Below are 22,696 nucleotides of genomic sequence, written 5' to 3'. Positions count from 1 at the left end.
TACATTGGACTTAAAAATTAAAAACTTATGCATCCAAGGACATTAAGAAGAAAGCGAAAAGACGGGTTGGCCCAGTGGCCTAGCAGTTAAGTTTGCGCACTTCGCTTCGGCAGCCCAGGGTTCGCATGTTTGGATCTCAGGTGCAGACTGACGCACCACTTGTCAAGCCATGCTGTGGCAGCGTCCCATAAAAAAAAATTTCTTTTAAATGTAGAGGAAGATGGGCACGGATGTTAGCCTAGGGCCAATCTTCCTCAGCAAAAAGAGGAGGATTGGCATTGGATGTTAGCTCAGGGCTAATCTTCCTCACAAAAAAAAATAAAAAGAAAGAAAGTGAAAAGACAACCTACACAATGGGAGAAAATATTTGCAAATCATATATCTGATGAGGGTCTGGTATCTAGAATATATAAAGAACTCTTATAAGTCAATAACAAAAGACTAAACAATCCAATTAAAAATGGGCAAAGGACTTGAATAGACACTTCTCCAAAGAGGATATATATACAAATGGCCAACAAACACATGAAGAAAGATGCTTAACATCATTAGTCATTAGGGAGATGCAAATCAATACCGCAGTGAGGTACTGGTTCACACCTGCTAGGATGGCTATAAAACAACAACAAAATGGAAAATAACAAGTATTGGTGGGGATGTAGAGAAATTGGAACCCTTGTACGTTGCTGGCAGAAATGTAAAATGGTTCATCCGCTGTGAAAAACAGTTTGATAGCTCCTCAAAAAGTTAAACATAGAATTACCATATGACCCTGTAATTGCACCCCTAGGTATATATTCCAAAGAATTGAAAACAGTTACTCATAACAAGTACATGTACACACATGTTCATAGTAGCACTATGCACAATAGCTAAAAGGTGGACATAGCCCAAACATCCATAGATAGATGGATAAACAAATTGTGGTGTATATATACAATGGAATATTATTCAGCCATAGAAAGGAATGAAGTACTGATACATGCTACACTATGGATGAGCTTCCAAAATGTTTTGTGAAGTGAAAGAAGCTGGACATGATGGCCACATATTGTATGGTTCCATTTATATGAAATATCTGGAATAAATGCATAGAGACAGAATGCAGATTGCTAGTTGGAGGGGGGAATGGGAGGAAACTGGTTAATGAGTAAGGGGTTTTACTTTGGAGTGATGGAAATGTTTGGAACTAGATAGGGTAGTGGTTGTACTACATTGTGGATGTACTAAATGTCACTGTTCACTTCAAAATGGTTAATTTTATGTCATCTGAATTTCACCTCAATAAATCTTTTGGGGTGTATTGATACAGGAATATAAAAGGTATCAGAACACTCATCTGGTATTTTCCACACTGTGGTACTGCAGTTTATAATATAAGAGGAAGAGGGGAGTAATTTTCAAAAAATTGAAGACATTTTAAAGGATTGGATCAGAAAGTTGGGCAAATGAGACTCAGGCATGGAGGAAAAAATGGGAAATAAAAACAAACAAATAAATTATTATTAGCTTATTTCAACCAGAAGCCAAAGTTTATCTTTGAGATAATATAAGTTCAGATTTGTTTACTAGACACAAAATGGTGGCCTGTGGGTTTTTTCAGGTAAGGTTCAGAATTATCATCTTAAATCTTTTGATAAGAACAAAGCAAAACATTAGTAAGTGATTTCATTGAAGATCTCAAACATAAGTTATTCAAACTAAGAAACAATGGAGTTCATATATTTCTAGAGGAAAGCCCTCACTCCTTTGTACGGATGTGGAAAAAGAAGGCAGATACACTTTAAATATGGGACATTCTTTTGACTTAGAATTTCAGTGTATAGATCTTGAGAGAATCCAGTGGATAGAAGAAACTACTGCAATTAGCTAAACTAATTTTAGTTAGTTGAGTTGAGTGCAGCAAAAAAAGGCAAAAAATGAATGCAAAATGTGTTCTGTGCTTAGGTTACAATACGAATCAGCTATAAACTATACAGGGAATTCTTGTATCTGTTGAATTATTACTAGTGGTGACTGATTTTTCACTATTTGGTAGCCCCTTTGACACTTTAATAAATAATAATATTCTGTTTTGTTTTCGAGAAGGTGAAGGAGTTGTGCCATGTCAGATTAAAAAAATGCCCATTCTTGGCGGAATAAGAAAGTTAATCTTTTTCTTCGATTGCAGATGATGAAAGCCATGAACAAGTCCAATGAGCATGTCCTGGCAGGAGGTGCCTGCTTCAATGAAAAGGCAGACTCTCATCTTGTGTGTGTACAGAATGATGATGGAAACTATCAGACGCAGGCCATCAGTATTCACAATCAGCCCAGAAAGGGTGAGTATTTGAGCTGATTGAGATTATGAGAATGGAAGATTGTACTGGACTTGGAGAATTGGATATCTCAGCCCCGTAATAGTCACTTTCTAGATAGGTGACCACAAACAATTTGATTAAATTAACTTTTCCCAGCTTATTCTCCAAGATTTGGTTGACTCCCCAAGTAGCCAGACTCAGAGTTGCAAATGGGATTTCTGTTATTGAGGGGAAGATTTTGAAAGTACTGCCTTAGGATATTGACAGGGCCAGCCAGCATTGGTATTTGAAGGTTGGAGACTATGCCCCATGGTGAGAATATGTGTAGGCAGATTTGGAGCTTGCTGAATGACCATACCCAAAGAATGTTAATTAATAGGTTGATAGGATTCTGAAGGAAGGCTTTCTAGGTTCAGTGGTACTCAGAATGTGGTCTCATCACTTAGGAGATTGTTAGAAATGAAGAATCTACACCCCAGATCTGCTAAATCAGAATTTGCATTTTAACACATTGTGTGATTCAAATGCACATTAGAATTTAAGAAGCACTGCTCAATGTGGCATTTCCTAAAGTGTCTTATCAGGTTCTATGGTTTTAAAAAATATTTACATAAATAAGTAAAAGCCTTGCTTAATACATTAAACTGAGAAATCCTGGGTTAAACAAGTTTAAACAGATTTCTTTACTACAGTACTTTTCAGAGCCTTTAACAAACTGATGTGTATTGTGATTTTCCAAAAGGAGGATCATGCCTAGCCCTTCCTAAATTTATTTGACCATGAATCTTCTTTTCTCTCAGAATATCTCCCCAAACCAGCTTTCTTTAGTATGCTTTTTGAAACACTTCTCTAGTGAACATACTCTAAGTCACTGTCTTCAATGTATTTTTTAAATCAGTTGTTTAGTAAAGGCATAAAAGGTATTTAGCACATGTATATTCGAATATGATATCCAAAATAAGGTAGGAGATAAGTCCACAATGCTCCCTATTAGTCAAGTCATATCTAAAATATTTGAATAGGTTCTAGGTATCATTAATGTAATTGAGCATATCTATTGATAAAACTAGAGGGTCTTCAGAGGATGATTCGAGGCCTGTGAGAAATCTGGACTAAGTCAAAGGAAGACCTCTTGAATAAAGTATAAATGTTTAACCTGGAAAAGTATGGATTGGAAGAGAGTGAAAAATAGCTCTCTCTATTCTTAAGGTTTTCTATTATGTGGAAATAAGAATCAGCCTATTCAGTATAGCTACAAAAAGCCAAAAGCAGCACCAATGGGTAAAAGTTACAAGTATCTAGATTTGGACTCAATTTGAGAGCACATTCTGTAACACTGAGAGTTATCCAAAAGTAGAGTGGGCTGCCTTGTGCCTTTGTGGGCTCCTTGTCAGTAGGAGTCTCTGACAAAGGCTGAATGACCTACCTATTAGAGTTATTGTAGGGCCAGTGGGTAGGAGGTTGGAATAGCTCAGTTCAATATAAGATATGGAGAAATAAAGATAGTGTAGTAAAGTTTTCATAGAGCTAAATGTAATTAAATATCCTTTCTTTTATGAAGAGATACTGGTAACAGATGTTTGTCTTTTAAATAGGTGTTTTTTGGTTTTTTTGTTTTCTGTTTTGTGAGGAAGATCAGCCCTGAGCTAACATCTGTTGACAATCCTCCTCTTTTTGCTAAGGAAGATTGGCCCTGGGCTAACATCCGTGCCCATCTTCCTCTATTTTATATGGGACGCCGCCACAGCATGGCTTGACAAGCGGTGCATCATTCCGCACCCAGGATCCAAATCTGTGAATCCTGGGCCACTGAAGCAGAGCACGTGAACTTAACCGCTAGGCTGCAGGGCTGGCCCCTAGGTGTCTGTTTTTTTTTAATAGCTCCAGTGGGTAAATAAAATGGTTGGCAACCATATGTCCATATTCAAAATATATCTGATCTTAAAAAACCTGGAAACCAATGAATTAGATTGAAGTCAGCAAACATTTTCTGTGAATGGCTAGATGATATATATTTTAGGCTTTGCAAGCCTGTGGTCTTTGTCACCAACCACTCAACTCTGGCATTGTACTTCAAAAGCTGCCAGAAAAAATATGTAAATGAATGGACATGGCTGTGTTCCAATAAAATTTTATTTACAAAAGCAGACTGCAGGCCAAGCCTAGACTTGACCACTAAGATTTCTTTGCTTGTAAGATTCTTTGATTCTTGATTGGAGGAAGAGCAAAACAAAATGGGAGAGTGTATCTTAAAACCTCATTCCCAAAGCTATCATAGCATCAAAATTATTGGTTACTTGTGTATTGTGGTGTATAGAGTTGGTGTTTTTTGTTTTCTGTGTGATGATAGTTGGAGTTCCCAACTACCAAATATTTCATTATTGTTCTCAATCCCTCCATCTCAGGGTCTGTCTTCACTAAACTATTTCTATTGTTATTTTAGTGACTGGTGCCAGTTTCTTTGTGTTCAGTGGCGCTCTGAAATCCTCTTCAGGATATCTTGCCAAGTCCAGTATTGTAGAAGGTAAAGAATGAGTTACTTAGTGCATGTACATTAGTTCAGTCCTAATTATACAACTAAAAACTGAGGGACATTAAAGGCAGCCTTGACACTTTTGCCATTGACTTCTTTTTTCTTTCTCCGCAAAGCCCCAGTACATAGTTGTATACTCTAGTTGTAAGTCCTTCTAGTTTTATGTGAGCTGCTGCCACAGCATGGCTACTGACAGATGAGTAGTGTGATTCTGCGCCCGGGAACCAAACTGGGGTCTGCTGAAGCTGAACGCGTCAAACTCTAACCGCTAGGCCATCAGGGCTAGCTCTGCCGTTCACTTCTGACTCCTCTTATTTATTCAATAACATCTCACTCTTCAGCTAATTAAAACTATCATAAGGGTGCTTAGTTCTCCAAAGAAAGGAGTAAGTGGTAGAGATACCTTGGGATAGTGACATAAAAATTAAAAGATGGCTTTTCAGAGCTCTAGGAAAAGGTACCCAAGGGGATGTAGTCTGAGTTCAAATATATCATTAGGTGCAAATCTGTAAATGTGTAGATGAAGTTCAGTCCCTCTTACCCACAAGCATGCTGCAGTCATCATTTGGGGTACAGAATGGGATGTGTTTCCTGCTGGTTCATTATAATTAGATATGACACACATCCTGACAAAAGTTAATTAAATGAAATTAATGAAAGGCTAACAAAGCATATGTTTATTTGTCAGTTATTCTTCACTATATTTGGATCTGGTTACTCTCATTGCATAACAAATTAACCCAGAACTTAATGGCTTAAAACAGCTATTTTATCATGCTCATTGATTCTCTGAATCTGCCCTTGACAGGGCAATGCAGGGATGGCTTGACCCTGCTCAATGATGTCCAGGGCCTCAGTTGGGATAACTTGAAGGCTGACCGTTACTTGATGGCTGGGAGCTAGAATTATCTGAAAGTTTGTTCACTCACATGTCTGGGGCCTGCCCTGGAATGAATTGAAGACTAGAAGTGATGACTGGAGTACTTACACGTTGGACTCCTTAGCATGGCAGCCTAGTTGGACTTCTTACGTGGTGGCTCAGGAATCCAAGCACGAGTAGTCTAGCAATGAGGCAGAAGCCACATTGCTTTTTGTGACCCAGCCTTAAAAGTTGCACAGTGTCACTTCCACCATACCCTAGTGTTGGAAGTAGTCATAAGCCTGCCCAGATTCAAGGAGAGAGGAATTAGACTCCACTTCTTGATGGGGAAATGGGAGGGTAGCATTGTAGAAAAGCATGTCAGACAGGAGATATTGTGGTCATCTTTGGAAAATACAGTCTGCCACAAATGACAGCAGGTTTTCTTTTCCACAGTAGCTCACTGCAGGGCCCTGTCTAAAAGCAATTCTTCCTGAGAATGGATTCCAGTGTGTTAATTGAAATACACAGATAATCTTACATATGCTAATAGATAATGGCTTTGATCTCCTTTATTGGTAAACTTAAAACAGCAGTGAAGAGGAAAGTATGCTAATATTTTACAACTAAATTTCACACCTCTGACTACAAAACAGAAACATGTTATTATGAAATTGTTAGGAAATCTAGGAGGTAAACAGTCATTTGGTCTTGTGACAAATTAATGCCTACGTGATCAAGTATTGACTACATTTGAAATTGTGTCTTTACAGGAGGATTAAAAAACGCCCTTTAAGTGTTGTCAAAATGATAAATTGAACTGACACAGATCCTTACAAATGCTAGGCAATGTGTTTAAAAGTTACATTTAGTCTTTGGGTTGGGAATTTCTTAGGTCTTTCATTTCACTGCGTGTCAGTAGAGCAGTTGGCAGCCTATTTATGAAATTTTTATTGAAACTCTTTAGAAATTATTTCAGTTGAAAAAATTGTGTGTCAGTGAAGCAGGGTAATTGCTCAGCATGTGACAACTTTCACCCTCAATTTCAGTGTTTGCCTTTGACTTGGGTAGGTAGCAGCCCAGAAACAGTTACCATCTGTTGGCTACTTGGTAGCCCATGTGAAATCCATGTGTAGGTTTGCCTTATTGCTAGTCAGTAAATAGATTAATCCCCTATCCCACTACTGTTGTTTATTCAATGATTTATTTAACAAACATTTTTTGGGCATTCACTGTATGCCAGGCAATCATAGTAAGGTGAGAGAGACAGAGATGCAAACAAATAAATATGATTAGAGCATGCTAAATACAAGAGTGAAAAGAGGAACAAAATGCTCTGTGAGTCCAAAAGAGGGATGTGACCACGTGTAAGTTTTCCCTGTGAGCAGTTTCAGGAAAAACTCTTAGTTGTGTCTGAAGTGAAATCAACAGGCAAGTGTTTTAAGCAGAACCTGTCTTGGCATTTGCTCTTCATAGCACTTTGAATAAGTAAGAGGTTCAGCTCAAAGAACAAAACTTCTTGGTATCTGTCAGCTTTAGAGAGCCTAGCAAAGTTTTACGTTTAATATTAGAGGGATTTGCTAGATGCCAGGTACCATGTTTCATCTGCCCCTCTCCCTAGCTTTGCTTTGTTTCCATCTGTGTTGTCTTGGTGCTGATTCTCAGATGGCGTTATGGTCCAGATCACAGCAGAGAACATGGATGCCTTGAGGCAGGCGCTGAGAGAGATGAAGGACTTCACCATCACTTGTGGCAAGGCAGATGCCGAGGATCCCCAGGAACACATCCACATCCAGTGGGTGGATGACGACAAGAATGTCAACAAGGGGTAAATGCAGCGAACGTCCCCCTTGCGGCTTTTAGTTATGAGCTAGGCTCTGGGTTTTATCTACACTGGTGTTTTATAACTGAAAGTCCTGCCTAAGAGAAAGGACTGCTTTGTATACATAAAATAGAATTTTAAATTTCTGGTTTCTTGGCTTAATTTCTGAAGGAGTTTCTGTGCATATTTTTGAAGGGAGGAGGAGGGAAGGAGTTGATGAAACAAAACAATCTTTCAAAGTTATTGAGATAATAGTAATACCTAAGCCTTTTATGGTTTACAAAGCACTTTTGCTAGTATTATTTCATTTGATATAATAACTAGTGTTGTTATTCCCATATTACAGATGAGTAAACAAGCACTAAAAGGCTAAATGACTCCACAAAGCTAGGAAGTGGCAGGGGTAGGACTTAAAACCACCTCCGTGGGCTTCAAAACCTATACTCTTTCTCAGTATATGGCAACTATATTCCAAAGGTTCAAGCCAAAACCTTGGAATCATCTTTGACACTTTTCTTTCTCTCACACTTACACCTAATCCAACAGTAAATCCTGTTAGCTTCACTTCAGAATATATCCAGAATCATACTACTACTCACTACGTCTACTGCCACCATCATTTGGTCTGGATTATTGCAGTAGCCTCCTAACTGGTTTCCTTGGTTTTGGTCTTGGCCTCCTCCCTCACCCCACCCTAATCTGTTTTCAGAACAGCAGCCAGAGTAATGTTACTTCTCTGCTCAAAACCCCCACTGGCTTCCACTATCATTCAGGGTAAAAACCGAAGTCTTTTATGACCTATAAGGCCTTACACAATCTCTGGATCCCTCCACCTACCCTCTTACTTCTCAGAAGCAACACTTGCCTTCTTGTTTGAACACATCAACTATACTTCTGCCCTCAGGCCTTGCCACTTCCTGTTCTCTCAGCTTATACCCTGCCCCTAGATATCCAGGCCACTCCCTCACTGCCTTCAAGTTTTTTCTAAAATGTCACTTTCTCAGTGAGGCCTTCCCTGGCCAACCTATCTAAATTATAACCCTCTAATACATATTTCTTCCCTCCCACCTCCAATACCTTGTTGCCCGGTTCCCTGCATTATATTTCTCAAGAGCACCTATAACTCTCTAACATACAACATAGTTTTACTTATTTAATTATATTGCCCCTGGAGTAGGCTCCATGAGTGCAGGGCTTTTGTCTGGTTTATTTACTGCTGTATCACCAGCACCTAAAATATTGTCTGGCACCTAGTAGGTGCTTTAAAAACATTGATTGATTGAAGAAATATATCATACTTCGTTGTATTAAGCTTTCTCCCATCCACTCCTTCATCTTCAGGCAATAATTCTACGTGCAGGCCTCTGGAAATACAAAAATGAATTCCACACTGTCCCTGCTAACAAGTGGCTCAGTCTGGTTTTGAAGATAGTTATAAATAAGTGCACCAAAGTATGGAAGATGCTCATAGAAAACTCATTATGATACAGTGAAGATAAAAAAGAAAAGAGGAAGTGTGGTAGAGGTGGTAGGGCAGTATTCAAGAACGACTTCATAGAGAAATGGCTGTGGCTTGAGCTGAATCTGGTAAGATGAGTGGGTATTTGCCACATAGTTGTTGCAGAACCAGCATTCCACTCTGAGGGAATAGCAGGAGCAAAGGCAGATGGAGGGCATTTACAACACGGCACACCAGATTTTTTTTTTTTTTTTATTGGTGTTTTAATGGTTTCTAACATTGTGAAATTTTTGGGTTGTACATTTTTGTTTGTCCATCACCATATATATGACTCCCTTCACCCCTTGTGCCCACCCCCCACCCCCCACCCCCACTGCCCCTGGTAACCACAGTCCAGTTTTCTCTGTCCATGTGTTGGTTTATATTCCACATATGAGTGAGATCATACAGTGTTTGTCTTTCTCTTTCTGGCTTATTTCACTTAACATAATACGCTCCAGGCCCATCCATGTTGTTGCAAATGGGACGATTTTGTCTTTTTTTATGGCTGAGTAGTATTCCATTGTATATATATACCACATTTTCCTAATCCAATTGTCAGTCGAGGGATACTTAGGTTGCTTCCACTTCTTGGCTATGGTGAATAATGCTGCAATGAACATAGGGGTGCATAAGCCTCTTTGGATTGTTGATTTCAGGTTTGTTGGATAGATTCCCAGTAGTGGGATGGCTGGATCATAGGGCATCTCTATGTTTAATTCTTTGAGGAATCTCCATACCGTTTTCCATAGAGGCTGCACCAATTTGCATTCCCACCAGCTGTGTATGAGGGTTCCTGTTTCTCCACATCCTCTCCAACATTTGTTGTTTTTTGTCTTGGTGATTATAGCCATTCTAACGGGTGTGAGGTGGTATCTTAGTGTTGTTTTGATTTGCATTTCCCTGATGATTAGTGATGTTGAGCATCTTTTCATGTGCCTATTGGCCATCTGTATATCTTCCTTGGAGAAGTGTCTCTTCATTTTCTCTGCCCATTTTTTGATCGGGTTGTTTTTTTGTTGTTCAGTTGTGTGAGTTCTTTATATATTATGGAGATCAACCCCTTGTCAGATGTATGTTTTGCAAATATTCTCTCCCAGCTGGTTGGTTGTCTGTTCATCTTGATTCTGGTTTCATTAGTCTTATAAAAGCTCTTTAATCTGATAAAGTCCCACTTGTTTATTTTTTCTTTAGTTTCCCTAGTCTGGGTAGGCATGTCATCCGAAAAGATTCCTTTAAAACCAATGTCAAATAGTGTGTTGCCTATATTTTCTTCTATGAGTTTTATAGTTTCAGGTCTCACCTTCAGGTCTTTGATCCATTTTGAGTTAATTTTTGTGAATGGCGATAGCAGATGGTCCACTTTCATTCTTTTGCATGTGGCTGTCCAGTTTTCCCAACACCATTTATTGAAGAGACTTTCCTTTCTCCATTGTATGTTCTTAGCACCTTTGTCGAAAATTAGCTGTCCAGATTTTTTTTAAAAAAAGATTTTAAAACTTTTGCTATTGAACAAAAAGAAGCAATGTCCGTATCAATGAGTGCATCTGCTTATTTTACAAATAGCCCTTTATTTTCCAATACTTCACTGGAAAATTTAATTTCAAAATCAATTTGTGTTTAATTCTCTGTTATAGTTGGAAATGAAAATGGTTATTAGGACCAGAAAATTGAAATCTGATGCCATAAGGTATTGGTAACAACAAGCAGGTTGCCCCTTCCTACAACAAGTGCCAGTGGCAGCATCTTGGAAGAGAGGACAAGAACTAGTCAGCGAAGACTCTTGAACTCAGGAGTTTAGTTTGTAATGTATAAATTGAATGTTTGCCAGCTGGCCCCTCAGTGTCTGAGTATCCTCTCTGAAAAGAGTGCTAATCAACTAAGGGTGCCCTTTTTTGACATTATTGTCTGATGAGTTAGAAATTAAACTTAACATTATTTAAATAATTTTAATTCAAACAAATGAAGTGAATCCCTGATATTGAAGTTTAAGTTAAATTTGAGCTTTTATACATAGAGATTCAAAAATAAACAGGTTTGAAAACTGTTAGGAAGAGTTGGGAATCTTTGTGACAGTTATTTTGAATACTCATCAGAAAGAGTGTGTATCTTCACATATTTATACTTGCTATATTTGGAGAGGAAATGATTATAAAAAGTGGCCATTCTATTCAGGAATCTAGGAATGATAATTTAGCACTGAAGGGAATTTGTTGTGATAGACAATATAGATACTTGTTCATCAGTTCACACCAGCACTGTCATAATTAACATACTTGGACAAATAATTCTTTTAATAAATATTAAGCTCTGTGTTCCAAGCAGTGTCAGAACTTAGAATATAGCACACAGAGGTGAGTATCTTATATTCCCTCCTCTTCAGGAGTTTATTCGTAAGGCAGATACGTAAACATAGGAAGAGTATAACATGGTGAGTGTTACTACAGTCAGGAGCAGAGTGCTGTGACAAAACAGAGGTGAGAGCTCTGGGTGGGTGGCCATGCATTTACTGAAGGAAGGCAGGCTGGAAGAAGAGAGCAAGTTTGAGTCAACAGTTTCTTTACATTAAAAGAACCAGCTCCTGGAATCGTGACTTCTTTTTTTATGTGTGTTCTTTGAATTATTTTAGTGCATACGCCCTTCCCATGAGAGTTCTTTTCATGTACATTTTTGTGCAATGGCTTCTTGTTGCTGTGATGTGTTACACAGATGTGTTCAGCAAGGCACCTAGTGTAATTAGTGGCAAGACTTGATAAGAGAAGTGGTTCTTCTGATTTCAAGAGCTACTTCTATCTCTTTCCTTTGCCTCTATTTTAGTGTCATAAGTCCTATAGATGGGAAGTCCATGGAATCTATAACAAGTGTGAAGATATTCCATGGATCAGAGTATAAAGCAAATGGAAAAGTCATCAGATGGACAGAGGTAAGGAAATGAAACTTGGCATCCTTAACCCCCTTTGAGCACAACTTTTGCTAGGCCCAGAGACACATTCTGGGCTGATTCTGGAGGATAAGGAAAAAAAAATCCATTTACCCTCTATACACCAGTTCCTTCTGGTCTATCTTAGCTCACCAGGAAGAAATGCCACCAATTGCAGCTTGCAGCAATCTGATGTCTCCTCCTTCCTATGAAGTAGCTGTTAGAGGTTTGTTTGTATTGGAATTCAAGAAGGGTGCATCTCTGAATGGTACATACATCTCTGCTGTATTCTTCAGAAAGCTGGGCTGGTTATGCTGCACTCACAGTTAAAACTATCTTAGATAACACAGTCTTTGAAAAATAGACTTAGGGTCAGCCCCGGTGGCCTAGTGGTTAAGTTTGGCGAACCGCTTTGGTGGCCCCAGTTCAGTCTCTGAGCGTAGACCTACATCACTCTTGTGTTAGTAGCCATGCTGTGGTGGTGGCTCACACACAAAAAGAGGAAGATTGGCAACAGATGTTAGTTCAGGGTGAATATTCCTCAGCAAAAAATTAAATAAATAAATGATAGATTAGATAAATAGATAGATAAACAGACGACAGACTTATTTCACCAATAAGAAAACTAAAACTCAGAGACTAAGTAACTTGTCCAAGATTACAAGACAAGTAAGTAATGGCAAAGTCTTTTTTTTTTTTTATAATTTTATTTATTTATTTTTCCCCCAAAGCCCCAGTAGATAGTTGTATGTCATAGGTGCACATCCTTCTAGTTGCTGTATGTGGGACGTGGCCTCAGCATGGCCGGAGAAGCGGTGCGTCGGTGCGTGCCCGGGATCCGAACCCGGGCCGCCAGCAGCAGAGCGTGCGCACTTAACTGCTAAGCCACAGGGCCGGCCCTGTAATGGCAAAGTCTTGATTCAAACCCAGATCTGGCCAGCTCCTAAGCTCTATTCCACTATATTGTTCCTTAACTTGAAAGCTATATTAGAGGCTAACCTGGGAATGAGAGGAGCAGGGCAGGGACCCTGTATGTGTGTACATATCATACAAATCAGAAAGTTCAGGGGCTGGCTCAGTGGTGTAGCGGTTAAGTCTGCGCCCTCCGCTTTGGCGGCCCAGGGTTCACCAGTTCGGATCCCAGGCTCAGACTTCCTCACTGCCCATTAAGCCATGCTATGGCAGTGTCCCACATAGAGCAACTAGAAGGATGTACAACTATGACATACAACTATCTACTGGGACTTTGGGGAGAAAAAAGGAAAAAAGGAGGAAGATTGGCAACAGATGTTAGCTCAGGGCCAATCTTCCTCAAAAAAAAAAAAAAACAACAAAGTTTATTCTCTGAAAATAAACAGGTAGGTCCTAAATCTCTCAATTTCTTTTGAACCTCATTTATACTCATCTATAAAATAAAGCATTAAATTATAAGATCTCTAGGATTCCCTTCAGCTTTAAAAGTCTTAATTTTAAAAAAAGTTCTGTGACTTCTAGCTTTTCTATTTTACACACAAGGTAACCGAGGGCACAAGAGGTTAACTGCCTTACCTAAGTTCACATAGCTGGTTCCTCATAGCAAGAGACCAGAACCTGGTTCCCCAGTTCTCAAGCTGTTGTTCCAAATAACTTATTCTTCATACCAGGCTTGGTGTTTTCATACGCAGCTCGGTGGTTTTAGCTGCTTGCTTTGTAATGATTATCCCTTTGACATATTTTGAGTAATGCAGAGTCTGGAACATGTAAAACTTTATTGCTTACAAAGTAGTTTGACCTCCGTTCTCTCCTTTTTTGCTCCCGAGTAGCCCAAAGTAGAGAGGCAACCTGTCTCATTTGCATAATGAGAAAACAGGCTCAGAGAGGCCTTGTGACTTTGTGACTCTTCTGTTACTAGTTACTGGCAGAGCAGAGGCCAGGGGTCTCCTGACTCACACCCCAAAGCTCTTTCCATCCTTTTGTGTTACCATCCTCACTAGTGCATCGGGCACAGGGCTTCAGAGCTGCCCCCTTTGTAGTATTCTTAGTGTAAACCCCTCATTGAGCAGTAAGGTATACGTAAGCATTGTGTATTTGCATATTTGTATCTTTTATATTATCCTTTTATATCATTTGCTCTTTTCAATAACCAGAGAGGACAGAGGCTTTCCATTTTACAAAGGCAAGTTGGGCATTAAGAAGCCAAGGGACTTGCTCCTGACCCTCCTCTATGTGACTAGGACTTGGGTCTCTCAGTTCCAAGTTTGCTGTGTTTCTGTCTGTGACAGTGCAGTGCTCCGCTTGGTGTGAGGACACTGACACAGCTCTGGCCTCAGCAGCGGCAGAGCCATGAGGTGGCAAAGCTCTGTCTGTGGTGAGGGCCAGAAGACTTGGATTCTGGGGTTGGCCCTGCCTCTGGCTCTAAGTACTTCTAGCACTTGAGCGAGTCACTTCCCTTCTCCGAGTAATCTGTAATATGAAGGGGTTGGGTCACATAATCTATAAGGGCCATTCTCTTAGATTCTAAGACCATTTTCTAAGAAAATTGTTCACATGTAAGGATTACCTTTTAGAAGTGCACAATGCAAAATGTAAGCCTTTTTGGCTTCTGAGTAAAACATACCATTATGACCATGGCCGAGACCAGGGAGATAGGTAGGTCATCCTGCACGTCTCAGGGGCTCAGGGTGCTGAGCTGACGCACTTGTTTCTTCCCACATCTCCTGGGCACAAAGTTAAGTCTCTTTTGTTTGGGGAACAGGTGTTTTTCCTAGAAAGTGATGACCAGCACAACTGCCTGAGTGATCCTGCAGATCATAGCCGATTGACCGAGCACGTTGCCAAGGCTTTTTGCCTTGCTCTCTGTCCCCACCTGAAGCTTCTGAAGGAAGATGGAATGACTAAACTGGGACTACGTGTGACACTTGACTCAGATCAGGTAAGAAGAGTCTTAGGTAGCCTTTGACGCTGGCCTTGGGCAGTGTCTATATTTTCTGACATGAGTGTTCCTGCATCAACCCAGACACCTTAATTCTCTGGCCCGTCTGGCCTGACCAGATGTAGTCATCTGACCTTCCCTCTATTAGTAATATACCTGCATGTGCTGCTTGGTCAGACTTGCTCTGAACCATGTGAACACTGGCCTCCTCACCTGAATGTCTTCCAAGGACTGGGTTTTCTTTGTAGTGTGGGCTAAGGAAGGGAAGTATGTGTGAGGGACCTGCTACCCCTGTATGAACGGCATTAGTGCTACTCTTTGAGACTCCCCAGTCCCACCCTTCAGGAATCATTCTGCCTCCCTCAGAGAGCAGGTCCTATGCTGTCCTGTATCCTGTTGTTTTCTTAATCCAACTACAGCAGGCTTCTGCTGACTGGCCACTGCAGCTCCCACTCCTTAAGGTTTTTCTGTCAACATTTCCATGCTAGTTAGTGGTTGGACTTGAGCTATTTCCCCATTAATTTTCCTATCGGCTCGGGTCTCCTATGGCTGGGCTTCCCTCCTTTTCTTACTTAACTTTTTTGTATGCTGTTTGTAGTAACAATCCAGTCTTAGCACACGCCCCTCCCTCCCCCCTCCCAATTCCGTGTCCCATTGTCTCTCTTCTGTGGTTCAGCACTCTAATCTCTCTCCATTTCTTTTGGATTTTGGATCCCTGTAACATATCTCAGTGTTCCTGCTTTGATGCAGAGTTGTGTCATTATCAGGAAAAAGTGAAATGTTATATTTAAAAGTATCTGGCTCCATTTCCTGACTAGTCATCAATCATCAAGTATTTATTTTCTACTTAAGGTCTTGCCCAATGCTGTACTAAGCATATCAGGGTAATACAAATGAGGTATCGTGGTCCTTTCTCGAACGGTACTGATTATCTGGCTGGAGAGAATTAACTCATATGAAACAATTAAAGCATTTTTTTATGCTAAATGCATGAGCCTTTTGAGGGCAGGGGCCCTGTTACATTCATCTTTGAATCCTTGAGTTTGTAGGTGCTCATAAAATCGTGTGTGGATGAACGGGATGGATGGAAGAATAGATGTTCAGTTCCTGCTGTGTTAGGGAGTTGTACCTAGGATGTTTCTCAATTTAATTTTCACAACCAAAGTTTTCAGTATTATTTCTGACATTCCATACCTCCCTACACCCCAACCCCCCCATCCCTTTTTCCCCCTGCTTAGTTTCCTGGGAAACTAAGGTCTTGCCCAAGCTCTCACAGCTACCAAGTGGCAGGGTCAGGATGAATAAATGACAGGATGATAAATGACAATTAAGGGAAGAAAAGGAGAAATTTCTGTTCACTGCTACGTGTCTAGCCCATGGCCAAGAAGGACATCTCCTTTCCTGCTCAGCCTCCTTGGCCCTCAGCCCCCTGGAGAGAGCTTCTCTGTCCAGTAACCTGTCACCCCTTTTCTCTGTGGTGTAGGTTGGCTATCAAGCAGGGAGCAATGGCCAGCCCCTTCCCTCGCAGTACATGAACGATCTGGACAGCGCTTTGGTGCCGGTGATCCATGGAGGGGCCTGCCAGCTCAGTGAGGGCCCCATCGTCATGGAACTCATCTTTTATATTCTGGAAAACATCGCATAGACAGAGAGAACTTCATTTTTTTTCTGTTCAGACCTGTTGCAACAGCAGTCATACCCAAATCATTTGCACTTTAGAACTGGAAGATTAAGCTTTTGTTAACACTATTAATGGGGGGTGGTGGGAGTGGGGGTTTGGGAGACATGGGTGGGAAGGGTGGTTGGGGGGACAGATGTTCCGTAATTCTAAGTCTTCTATGCGTCGTCCACCAAGAAGATCTGGGCAGCCTCTGTTACTGCACAGCAGTTATGCTATCCTTGCAGCTAATCCCCTTCTGTTACTATTTAGACAAGAATTCTGCTCCTCTGTTTTAAGACTTATGGTCTTGTGCTCAGAAATGCTCAAATGGGTACAACCATGACCAACGGTGGGTAGGAGGGCAGAGGGGAAATAAAAAATGAAGCATCAGTCTTGCACTCTTTGTACAGAATTGATATAAAAAGAATTCCACACTGATTTTGTCCCAATCACATCACAGTGACTTCAGGCAGAAGTCACACGTAAATTTTTGTTTGGTCATTGAAGCGAATCAAAAACCCCGTGGACTGTCTCTCTTCTATTCAAGGAAGGGCAACTCAGTGTAAATGAAGTCACTTGGATAGCAGAGCCAAGTTCAGGATTGCTCGAGGTCTGCCCCAATGAATGGTGGATATTGAATTGGGCCTTTCTGCGAAAGCTGACAGAATACACCCAAGGCATTTTTAGTTACAATATGTACTAGAGGTATTTTTTTTAAAAACATTTTATTGAGAAATAATTTAAACTTCCAGGAAAGTTGCAAGTACCAAAAAACCTATGTACACTTTACCTAGATTCACCTATTGTTCATGTATTAACATTTTGCCTCATTTGCTTTATCAGTGTTTCTCTCTCCATAAAAAATTGAGGCATTTGAAAGTAAGTTGCATACAGTATAGCCCTTTACCCCCAAATACTTTAATGCTTCTTTCCTAAAAATAAAGCCAGTCTCTTACCTAACTGCAGGACAGTTCTCAACTTCAGTCCATTTAGCATTGATATGATACTGTAACCTATGATCTGTCCAATGTTGTCCATTGTAGCATTTTTTCCCCCTCCGGTAAAGCTTCTAGCCTAGGATCAGACATGGCAAGTAGCTGTCCTGACTCACTTTTATCTTTTATGTCCTCAATATTTTTGGTGAATATACGTTCCCTCACCCCATTTTATTATTTATTTATTTTTGGTGAGGAAGATTGGCCCTGAGCTAACATCCATTGCCAATCTCCCTCTTTTTGCTTGAGAAAGATTGTCCCTGAGCTAACATCTGTGCCAGTATTCCTCTATTTTTCATATGTGGGACACCGCCATAGCATGGCTTGATGAGTGGTGTGTAGGTCCGTGCCCAGGATCCGAACCTGCAAACCCCAGGCCACCGAAGTGGAGCATATGCACTTAACCACTACACCACTGTTTCAGGCCCTCCTCACCCCATTTTTTTTTAATTTTAAATTTTTTATTTTATTTTTTTCCCCCAAAGCCCCAGTAGATAGTTGTATGTCATAGATGCACATCCTTCTAGTTGCTGTACGTGGGACGCGGCCTCAGCATGGCTGGAGAAGCAGTGCGTCGGTGCGCGCCCGGGATCTGAACCCGAGCCGCCAGCAGCGGAGCGCGTGCACTTAACCACTAAGCCATGGGGCCGGCCCTCACCCCATTTTTAAAATAGAAAATGCCTCATTTTGAATTTGGTGTTTCCTCATAATTAGAATCCGTTTATGAATTCTTGGCCAGAATCCTCCCTAAGTGATGCTGTGTCCTTTTTAGGGCATCATATCTGGGGTCACTTGATACTCATCTGCACCCTTCATTAATGATGGCAAATTCTGATCACCTGCTCAAGGTGTTGTCCAGTTTCTTCACTGTATATTTTTCCCTTTGGAAAGAATAACTAACATGTGTAGAGACATGTTCAGATCATGCAGGTATCTTGCTCATCAAAATTTCCCCTTAGATTTAGCATTCACTGATGTTTCTTGTCTGGATTGATCTTTTCTATGATGGCTACAAAATGGGTTTTCAATTCCAACATTCTAAGTTAATTAATTTTCATTATGGACTTGTGGATTACTTTTTGAATGGTTCTAATTCATTATTTTGGTGCGCCAATGGTCTCAGATTTGGCAAGAGGAAGCCCCTTCAAGCTAACTCCCACGTCCTTGTGACATGCTCTTATCATTTTTTTTTTAACATTTTCTTTTCTGGCCTAACAAGGTCCTCTATTTTTTTTTTTTTTTTAATTTTTTGTTTATTGCAGTAACATTGGTTTATAACATTGTAAAAATTTCAGGTGTACATCATTGTACTTCTATTTCTGCATGGACTACATCATGTTCACCACCAAAATACTAATTACAACCCATCACCACACACATGTACCGAATTATCCCTTTCACCCTCCTCCCTCCCCCCTTCCCCTCTGGTAACCACCAATCCAATCTCTGTCCCTATGTGTTTGTTTATTGTTGTTATTATCTACTACTTAATGAAGGAAAACATACGGGATTTGACCTTCTCCCTCTGACTTATTTCACTTTGCATTATACCCTCAATGTCCATCCATGTTGTCACAAATGGCTGGATTTCGTCGTTTCTTATGGCTGAGTAGTATTCCATTGTGTATATATACCACATCCTCTTTATCCATTCGTCCCTTGATGGGCACTTAGGTTGCTTCCAAGTCTTGGCTATCGTGAATAAGGCTGCAATGAACACAGGGGTGCATGTACCTTTGCAAATTGGTGTTTTCAAGTTCTTTGGATAAATACCCAACAGTGGAATAGCTGGATCATATGGTAGTTCTATCATTGATTTTTTGAGGAATCTCCATACTGTTTTCCATAGTGGCTGCACCAGTTTGCACTCCCACCAGCAGTGTATGAGAGTTCCCTTCTCTCCACAACCTCTCCAACACATGTTGTTTCCTGTCTTGGCCTAACAAGGTCCTCTAGGTTTATCTTGTGCTTACCCTGCCCCAGCCTTGGAATCAGCCGTTTCTCCAAGGAGCCCTGGTTTCTTTTAGTGAGCGTAACATTAGAAACCAATAAGATTTGGTGTACCTGTGATGTACGTGATGCACTCTGATCATTTTCTCTTCTCTTTCCTTAAAAATTTATTTTGGTCACAGACCAAATGCACTTCATAGCCCACAGTTTGAAAAACACTGCATTTAGGGCAACTGACTCCCTTGTCAGTGGCATCTTCTGAAAGCCCAGGCCGAGGAGGAGTCTGTCCCTCTGCAGTAAAACCACAGCTCCAAGAATCCCCTGGAAGCTAATGCAGGCCTCTGGGACAGTGAGAGGCTGCTCCCCAGTGGCTAGAGCTGGGCTTAGCACCTGACATTTACAGGCTATGGAACAATGTTTGGGGCAGCAGCTATTTTCCAGAGGCCCAAAAGCCTGTGTGTCTAGCTTCGTATAGCCCTCTTCCATGGTGCAGGGATCCACATTCTGCATCTGCCTCTCTATAGGCTTTGCTGATGGTGGCTACAGAGAACTGTGATTATGACCTTCCCATAGACTCAGAGGTGCTTGGGGCTTCTGAGGGAAAAAAGGGTAGATGCCCACAGAACCCCAGCTTCTAAGGACTGAGCCCTGGGACTGCCACCCCCTCAAACCTGACAGGAACACGTATTTTGGGTGTAACATCCAGCTTAGTGTAAATATACCTCAGAAGTTTGGAGTTGGTTCTGTTTTCCTATGTTTATCTTGTCTTTCTTCTCACTCAGCTAAATACATCTTGCAATTGTATCTGTTTCTTCTGGATCAGTGCAGGCTTTTTAATTCTCCCACTAAGGACAAACTCTGGCCCTGCAGAATCACATCCATTCTCAGTTGCATAAAATGTCCTTTATGTTTTTACTATAAAGTCATCTTGTGGAATTGGGCATAAAATAGCCAAGGCTAGTTTACTTTTTTTTTCTTGTTTAACTTTGTTTTTATACATGGTATATTGCAAGAATTACATAAAGTGGAGGGCTGAAACATCACATTTCTAAATAAGTCAAAATTTTTTAGGGCCGGCTCCGTGGCTTAGCGGTTAAGTGCGCGCGCTCTGATGCTGGCGGCCCGGGTTCCGATCACGGGAGCGCCCCGAGGCACCACTTCTCCATCCAACGCGAGGCCGAGTCCCACGTACAGCAACTAGAAGGATGTGAACCTATGACATACAACTATCTACTGGGGCTTTGGGGGGAAAAAACTGAATAAATAAAATCTTTAAAAAAAAAAATTTTTTTTAGAATGTAAACTTAAAGACTGAGATGTAGAGATCTGTATAAAGAGGAATAGAATTGCCATTCTGGTAACTTATTAAATTTTTAAAAATTCTTGAATTCTTACTAAATGCTAGGTGATATAGTTTCTCCATTTATTTTTATCAGCACTTTCTGAGCACCTACTGGACTCTAGGGCTATAGAAATATGGGGCTTTACCCTGTGTTAAATTCCCATCTAGTGTCTTTCCTCATTCACAGTCATTCCTGAATGCTGGTGGGCCCAAAATTTACAACTGAATTTACTTCTATCATAACTAGTCATCTGGGGAATAATTTATGCATTTAATGCATTTCAGACAACGATCAATCTGCTGAACATTGTGTTTCTAAAATAAGTTTGTGATAGTAGTTTCTATTTTAACAATAAAGCTAAGATAGTAATTTTAATAAGAACGGTAACAGGATTTTTAGGAATAGTATATGTAGCCGGAAAGGCTAAGGAGTAGAACAGGAATTATAACGCCCATTTTAGAGCTTGGGAAGCGGAGGCCCAGAGAGGGAAGAATCTACCTGTGGTGGAGCTGGACTGGTGCAAGCTCCCTGGCTCCACCAGTCTCAGCCCACAGTTTCATCCTAAAAGATCTTGCCCCTTAAGGGGCAAGATCTTTTAGGAGCTGCCCACAAATATTTGGAAAACAAGCTCTTAAAATTTGGAAGCAACAATGCAAGTTTCAGAATGGTGCTCTAAGAAAGGAAAATAAATAATGTTAAAAGTCACAAAATAGTTTACCCTTTCACTGTGAACAAGACTTGCTGACTCTAAGATGTTTCTTCCATATTTTATTACGCCCACTAATTCAGAAGAAAGTGTGCCTTGCACTAGATTTTAGAAGAGAGAATTTAAAAATTAAAAATGATTTGGATCATGGCTGGTTCGCAGCTGCCCACACATCCCTAATCTCCGATATTTGGCTGCAGCATCTGGACAAATCTTAGGGCCAGATGAGGCTGGGCAGGCTCCTCCCACTACCAGTGACCCCCTGCATGCCTTGGCTACAACAGAGGCCTTTTGAGAGCCTCAATCTCCAACTCCAGTGGGCGGCTTTGTCTTGCTTCCCTCTGCCTGGATGTTGTTTTCCAAAACACAAAGAGGAATGAAGCAAACAAATCTCTGAGCCATAGAAAACTTCCTATCAAACTGGAATAGGGCATTTGCAGCACAGGCCTGAGTTTAGGAATTCCTAGGGGTGGTTGGAACCTTCAAGGATAACCACAGCTATCCTTCTAGTGCTCTTAGTAGGCACTGGGTTGGGTGCAAACCCTGAGGGGAAGACTAGGTTGGGTCAGGAACCCTCCTGGCCACCCCTCTTTGCTCTAGGCCACCTCATGGGGGCTAAGAACCCTCCTTTTCATTCTAGATTACTGTTTCACACATAAGTAGGCCTGCAATTAAGTGTTAAGTTTCCCATCAGTGGAAATTTTGGTAGTTCACTCTGATAGATGAGACCAGCCAGAGGGGGCCGGCCCGGTGGCGTAGTGGTTAAGTGCGCACACTCCGCTGCTGGCAGTCCAGGTTCGGATCCTGGGTGTGAACCGATACACCGCTTGTCAGGCCATGCTATGGCTGCTTCCCACATAAAGTGGAGGAAGATCGGCATGGATGTTAGTTCAGGGCCAGTCTTCCTCAGCAAAAAGAGGAGGACTGGCATGGATGTTAGCTCAGGGCTGCTCTTCCTCACAGGAAAAAAAAAAAAAACAGCAGAAAGCTCTTGGAAAAAAGTCATTTGTCTGTCATTCCTGCTGTAACCCACTAAAAGCTCTCTTAAGGGCAGGGAAGCATGGTCCAGCCCTATCCCAGAAAACGACACACACAAAAGCTCAACCCTGAGCTGTGCTTATGCAATACTATGGAGATAAGTAAGCTGAATGTATCTGCTTCACTTGGAGGCTTTAAAAAAATGATCTTGAGGAATGCTT

General features: G+C 40.9%; 1 protein-coding gene across 2 annotated transcripts in view; it reads left to right on the top strand.

The window, feature by feature from the left end:
* ZFYVE9 (zinc finger FYVE-type containing 9) overlaps positions 1-16,606 on the top strand; it is a 195,671-nt gene extending 179,065 nt beyond the window's left edge. For both annotated transcript variants that reach the window (XM_004438556.3, XM_004438555.3), the window contains 6 exons: positions 2,171-2,321; positions 4,744-4,824; positions 7,358-7,520; positions 11,830-11,935; positions 14,667-14,843; positions 16,327-16,606. In XM_004438556.3, coding sequence (XP_004438613.2) covers positions 2,171-2,321; positions 4,744-4,824; positions 7,358-7,520; positions 11,830-11,935; positions 14,667-14,843; positions 16,327-16,488 — 840 coding nt within the window. In that variant the 3' untranslated portion in view covers positions 16,489-16,606. The remainder of the gene's footprint in view (positions 1-2,170; positions 2,322-4,743; positions 4,825-7,357; positions 7,521-11,829; positions 11,936-14,666; positions 14,844-16,326) is intronic.
* Positions 16,607-22,696: the final 6,090 nt, after the last annotated feature.

The sequence above is a fragment of the Ceratotherium simum genome, chromosome 22 (genome assembly GCF_057802395.1).
Source record: "Ceratotherium simum simum isolate JZ-2026a chromosome 22, ASM5780239v1, whole genome shotgun sequence".
Lineage (NCBI taxonomy): Eukaryota > Metazoa > Chordata > Mammalia > Perissodactyla > Rhinocerotidae > Ceratotherium > Ceratotherium simum.
Note: the sequence above shows the minus strand (reverse complement) of the source record. Positions and strands in the feature narration are given on the sequence as shown.